General features: G+C 37.8%; 1 protein-coding gene across 1 annotated transcript in view; it reads left to right on the forward strand.

The window, feature by feature from the left end:
* The window catches only part of LOC148742854 (uncharacterized), a 114,113-nt gene extending 107,360 nt beyond the window's left edge, over window positions 1-6,753 (forward strand). The window contains exons 2-4 of the mRNA XM_088748865.1: window positions 4,111-4,194; window positions 5,872-5,940; window positions 6,678-6,753. Of these exons, the coding sequence (XP_088604991.1) occupies window positions 4,111-4,194; window positions 5,872-5,940; window positions 6,678-6,753 (229 nt within the window). The remainder of the gene's footprint in view (window positions 1-4,110; window positions 4,195-5,871; window positions 5,941-6,677) is intronic.
* The last annotated feature ends 257 nt before the right edge of the window (window positions 6,754-7,010 follow it).

Here is a 7,010-nt window from a genome sequence, read left to right on the forward strand (position 1 = left end):
TTTGGTTCTGATGAGCTTTGTTCTTCCCGTATTGTAAATGAGTTCTTTGATATAATTAATAAGATAAACAAAAAAAACGTTTGAATAACTCTAAAAACTATGTGTACAGTTAAAAGCGCTTTATCGTGTATGATAAACTGGTACTGAACGCTTTCCTAAAAAGAAAGATTTCCAGTTCTTCCCTGAATGTAGCTAGGCGGCTAAAGGATCTGGTTGGTAACACACGGCAACGAGTATTATAAGGCAGGAGCAGCATGAGAAAAAGCGCGGTCCTCAAGCGTAGAGCAGGTGACAAAGGAATGAACAGAAGATATTGTGTAGACTAGCGAAGAGCATAGTTGGAGGCAGGTTTTAGAGATAACACATCTCAGATTGTTTAACGACTTAAAGACAGACAGAAGCAAATTTTACATTGAACTCTGAATGATACAGGAAGCAATTGTAGGTCTATAAGAGTCGGTGTAATGTGTTCAAATTTCGTAATTGGAAAAATCATCCCAGCTGAGGTGTTCTGAACGTTCTGTGAACGATCAAATTGATAATTAGTTGAAACAAAAAGGATTGAGTTGCAGTAATCAAGGTGTGAAGATACAAAACCGTGGACCGGTGTCTTTGTCGATTACACACTGAGAGAGGAATTTTCTGCTTTGTCTGATGCCTGCAGAGTCCACGAAAAGCCTTGCTTTAGATCTTACCGATGTGAAAATCTATCAGCATCTGAAGCATTTCAATCTCCTAAACACTGAAAACTGAAAAACAACAGGAATCATGTTCTATTATGCCTGGTGTGGGTTAACGCCTTAAATAAGACTCGGGTTTTATTCTGTAATCTTAAACTTGTTAGCGATAATCCTCCGTCATTCCATATTTAAACAACCCAATCGGAGCCTCAAGCGTCACTCTACTCAGAGATTCTTGTGTGTTTCACAGTTGTCTCACTGAAATAGCACGTCCACGTGTAAAGAATCTTCTCCTTCAATAATTACCAATGAGACATAAAAGTCAAGTTATTGTACGCAACAAGGAGTATTTTCGTATTAGAAATGGCGGGAACTAGAGGACGAGTGCATATCTTGACCACTTTCTTATTCTATGAGATACGTTTTACGTTAAAACTACCTTTACGACCCTATTCCAGATCGTTGTCTTTAACACCTTGAAATATCAATAAACTCTAAGAGAAGCTGAAAGAGAAATCTGTTAGACACCATTTTCTATGTAAAACTAAATGTCCAGAGTAGGAATTTTGAAAAATACCGTTTAAGTAGACGAACAGATTTTGAAAAACAACACCTCGAAGGTTGATCGTGTTGTAAACTTGATACTCGGATTCGTGAAAAGTCTCTTCCGATTTTCGTATGACCTTTATTTTGAGAATACACCCTTCTGCATGCTCTTCGAAGAAAAAGCCTGCAATATATATGCGTGCATTACGAACTATGTGCTCGAGGTTAGACGTGTGAGAGCCTGGTCGTTGTTCTGGAATGCTGAATCACAATAGTTTTCCTAAGGGACTAAAAAAATTGATTGAATGAACATTTCGTACGCCATCCTGTTCAGGTGGCTCACCGATCACCCGCATGACTTTTGTGCGGTTATGTTGCTACGTGCTGAATACTGTAGTAAGCCCTCTCGATCACCAAACACAGAAATGTCACAATTTAGATGCTGAGGTTACCAGAGCGAGGAAAACGCAGTTTTAGACAAGTTGCTGAGTGCATGCTGATATCTCGAGTGTGGACTCCTTAAGTCATGTTTTTGAAAGGATTAGTAACCTCTAGCAGCTCCGCCGGAATCAGCAGTAAATCTCATACCGAAGAAGGAAGTTACTGGAGTCGGCGTATATTTGGAATGATTTAATTAGCACCTAGAGCGTCACAAGATCAGCAACGAGCGATGATCTGCTTAGATTTCTTATTCTGTGCTTTCTCTCCTGACGTTTCAAGTTACAGAATGCCTTGTTTAGAGTAAGTCTTCGACGTATTTGAATTTGTCAGGCTTATCTGATTAATGGCAAGTTAAATATATAGAGCGAACGGAATAAGCCGCCATAATTCTAATTTTTTTAATCTAATTAACTCCCATCTTGACAATCCACACAAGACTCCTCAGTATCCATTAAATGGGCCAAGGGGCGACACTTTATCCTCTCTTGACTGGGTTCAGTTCTCAGCACGACTTTCCTTCGCTTTGAATCAATCACCACTAGCGATTTGAGGACTGGGTCATTCCAAAAGACCAGTTTTGACAACTAAATGATCTCAGAATACATCATTTCTTTCAATGTGACATTTAGCGCTGCCATCCTAGGCTTAGTTCGCTGAAAATAAAAAGCTAAATCAGTAATTCAAGCTGTAAGCTGTAAAATTTGGACCAAATGAACTATCTCGAAAACGTGTGATGATGTTTCTGACTAGAAAACTTTTTATCCCAACTAACTTACCGGGACTTGTGGGCTATCCAAAGTCAACTGACTGGTGCGGGAATGAACTGGTGGTGAAGCATGCCATGCCACGTATATTGGGTGACCTTTTAAGCTGGGAGAGGCTTTCAATCTAGCCTTAGGTAGCTTGTAGAGCGGTAAACCTCAGCAACTAACACTTCAGTGATAGCGCTCCATTGTCACTAAATCACAGCCAGCGCAGCTTCTTTTTCTACCCTTATTGCCCTCATTAACTTGACTGTAATGAATCCACTCCCATCAATTCGACTAATTGACCATTTTCTGTTCCTCAATTTTTGTGCATTACAGTCTCGCGCCTTCAAACTTCGTAGGCAGCCTTGTTCCCGAAGCTGTAAATGCTATTCCATGATATCTAAAAATTCATTTTAAAGGATGACGTTCTTCAGTCTTTTCTCTCATATCTTTCATATCTCCTAACTTGGATATTCCTTGTTTACTTTTTTGTAGCGACTTGTCGTATAATCAACTCGAACACCTACCTTCAAGAGCCTTCTTTGACAATTATAATCTTCAACAACTGTGAGTGAAATGTTTGTTTCGCTTGATATGGGGCTGCTGATCATTTTCCCACCTTATCTAGCTCTACTCTCTTGATTTGTATAAAAATAACTGCTCTCGGGTAAACAGAACCGATTATAAACTGATTGCGCGATGAAGCTGTTTCAGGTTTTCCACTTTTACTTGAACGTCATACACCGCCAGTTGGGATGTAAGTTCTTGAAAAAATGCAGCGTTGTGCTGCATCAAGATTTTGATACTTTTCCCATCCTTTTTCTGGGTTCAAAGCTACATCAACCCTTAACTATGAAGCAAGCATAAAGATAATTCGAACATCAACTTGCAAGACATGTCTATCGAAATTTTGATATTATTTTGATGGGACAGATATCGTAGAAGGGCAGCCAAGCCCCCCCCCCCCCCTTCGTCTTTTTTGGCAACTCAGACATACTTTATGATTCTAGGGGAATGATGGAATCGCACAGGTCTTTACCCCGCATTGATTCCTTCATTTTCAAGCCGACGGAAGCTTGACGAACAATCTGTTTCCAACTACGTAACATTGAATTCAAAACACTTAGCAGTTTATCTTCAGCTTGTCCAAATATTATTCTGCAGACTTTTCTTCGGCAAATTTCTATTGTAAATGGAATCTAGTCCATTTCATAATGTCTGTTTCCCTCGCTAAGCTGCTAAAGCACCTAATTAAAAATTTATGTAAAGACATCGAGATAAGGATTTAATTTTCTGTTGGCATATGGTATATAACGTGGCAAAACATTAATAGAAAGAGAGCTTTTTAAAACAGAGAATTAAATAGAAATTGTGTGTGGTAGTTGTGGTGTAAAAAGAGAGGCTATATTAACATCTTAAGGAAGCATTCCGAAAATGGATTGCCTTCAGCCTCCTTTCGTCGACAGGAGAAAAGCCATGCACTCTGCGGTCTAATCATCGACTTCTTTAGATAAGAAAATATTATCAGGAGCACTTGATAATTCTTGTCTCGTGAAATGTTAAGAAAGTTGTCTGATGTTGTCTTATTTCTTGTCATCTTTCAAGTTTACAATGGCAGCACAAAAAGAAATTAATCTGTTGACCTATTCGCTTTTTAACAGGCCTATCTTGTGTTTTCCTTTTTTTCAATGCAGTTTCCTGAACAACAACAACATAAAGAACTTGTCTTCTGACCAATTACCACGTGTATATAGGCTGGGGAAAGAATTTAGAAACCTGTAAGTTCTGCGGTTTTGGAGTCTTATACCGTTTTGGATCCGTAATTCTACCAAATCTAAAGTTCTAAAATATATATTGCAATATATCCTCCTCCGAGACGATGACTGGGAACGTGAACAATTTTGTATTGTCAATTCTAAGATAATTTGAGCAATTTCGATTTGAATGTACAGCTAATTCTTAAACCACAAAATTATTGAAAAGGAGTTACGATGACTGTACATATTCAGTTGTGGTCTCCGCAGTGGGAAGGATTCATGAATTGGAACTGGTAGCGAGCGAAGTGTGCTCAGCGTAGCCTTGCATACTTCGAATTAAAGAATTGGTAACTGCTGGTAACTTTGTGAGCCCTCTGACGTACATAATTAATTTTTGGTTAATACATTCTGTTCTACGTCAATGGTATTTTTAAACTGATCTAAACTTCCTGCAAAAACAAACTGAACATTGCTCATTCAAATTTTGAAACAGTTTTTTCCACTGAAGAAAGGCGCGCATTATAATACTAAAAGCATCTAAAGTTTTTGATGGGAGGGCAAAGACTTCAAAAATAGCTAGCGCCTTTAATTGATTTTGAAGGTTTCCAAGAAAAGGAAATAAACAGGTTTTTAGATGATTCACTGAGCCTGAGACGTAGCTCGCTTTTGCATTCATCTTACTTTCAGTCATAAATTACAGCTTCAAGACTTAAATTGAGTCAGTTTGATTCTTCCGTTTTAGAGAAAATTCATAAAAAACTTTCAAAAATTCCAGAAAGATGCACTGTCCTATTAGAAAAGGGAGAGTGGAATAAATAAATTTCCTAAGGTTTCTCTGCACTTCGTCACCGTCGGAATAACCAAAAGGACGTCTCCTCCTCGATTTTTGTTCGAAAAAAACTATTGAAAGTTTACAGTGTACCCTATTACTATTGATGTCAACTTAAAATATTAAGCTGGAAGTCTATGAACCCTTCCTCAGCTGCATTGTGGTAAACGACGGTTTTTCCTTACATTTAGGATGTTTTGTTTGTGGTATAACAGGAATTTTGACTTCTAGGGGATCTAATGCATTCTGATTCTTCTTCAAATACCAAAAACCCAAATTGGAGCCATAAATTGAACAAGTCAGAAAAGACGAAAAAGAAAGTAGTCCTAACAACAAAGGCTCTGAAATGAGCGCTGCCCTTTGTTTAGTGGCAATCAATCACTTCTCCCTCTCCCACACTATTTCTTACTTCAATTTTCTTGGGCTACATAAATTCCCAAGGATACTATCCCGAGGCAAAAATTGTTACACCAAAAAAATTCTTGCCCAAACTCGATGCCTGCTAAGCACGATTTAAACCATCCGGTGTAAACAATAGAGCCATTGCCCAAAAACAAATCATTCCATGACAATAGGCGAAGTTTGATATGATAGAGCTGATCAACTTGATATACTTAAAATTTTGTCACGCTCATTTAATATATTGATAAGTAATGTTGACCGTCAAACTGTTCTCTGTAACATAGTTAGACTGATTAGAAATTCATTTGAATCTTCCTTCTTTTTATATCAGTGAGCACTGCAATGGCTCGTTGAAATTGCACACGTACATTGTTTAGAAACGTCTGTCTGTTTACATTTGTGGACAAAATCAAAATAAAATCCTACACTCCCGACTGAACAATGATAAACGGTATATTTCTATGTAGAACTCTGGATTTCAACAAACTGGAGACTCTACCAAGTGATCTGTTCAAGCGCTACAAGTTAACTGATCTGTAAGTTATTCGCTCTGAAGCTTAATATAGCTGACTGCCACTGACTTGGATTGATTCCTTTTCCTATATGATCGTTTTATTTAAAACTAAATCTCACCCACGACTGAATCAAACCTTTTTTAATTTTGTTTTCATGATAGGATTGAGTACTAGCAAACCACTGAAAGTGATAAACATCAGGCACTTGTAGAAATCCTCTTTAACAAAATAATTAACAGCTAGGGGGAAAAAGGCACGACTTACAGACATCCTATCTTTTACTCTGGATGACATAAGAATGGCCTATAACTTAGACATATATTTTATTAGAAATATTATTCCATGTTCAACTCAGGTTAAACGTGTTGATGTTCCTCTGTCTATCAAGATTTATCATTACCGAGTGCAATTTGTCTCGCAGGCTTACTGAAAAACGACTTTTACCTAATAATTGAAAGATGACAATAAAATATACGTAGACATGCCTTAGTTGAAGGTACCCTAATAGGAAGATTATGATGGTATGAACTGCTCGACTCAAGAACAGCAACGAATGAGTATACTTATGCGCCGATCATTGTTCGGGTAGACAAAATGAGAAATGTTCAAGCCGTCATAATATTGAGTACATGTAGATGTGAATTCTAGAACAAACCTTTAGTTAGGCAAAAAGTTGGACCTCTTGCAAATTCTAGTCAGTACAAGGAATGAAATTTTTTTCAAATGCTTATGGTATTTAACTTTTATGCGTTTTACAGGTGGCTGGGAAACAACAGCTTAAAAAACTTATCTGAAGATATCTTCACAGGGCAAGATATGTTGAAATATTTGTGAGTAGCAATTACTTGGCACCTTTTGAAGCAAACATTTGGGAAATTCCTTGTTCTCTGTTTCTGACGTGATCGCATGTGCCTGCAGCAGCGTGAACATGATTTCAATTGAAAACGTTTAGTTTTGTATCCAAAGTGTAATCATTTAACGGCGTAACGTTTTCAGATTTATATAGATCGTATCTACGGGTGCTGATAAGGTAGTTACGTGTTTGTGCGTGCGCAATTCTAGGTGCTTGTGCGAAGGTGCTAATTACTTTG

The sequence above is a fragment of the Stylophora pistillata genome, chromosome 1 (genome assembly GCF_964205215.1).
Source record: "Stylophora pistillata chromosome 1, jaStyPist1.2, whole genome shotgun sequence".
Lineage (NCBI taxonomy): Eukaryota > Metazoa > Cnidaria > Anthozoa > Scleractinia > Pocilloporidae > Stylophora > Stylophora pistillata.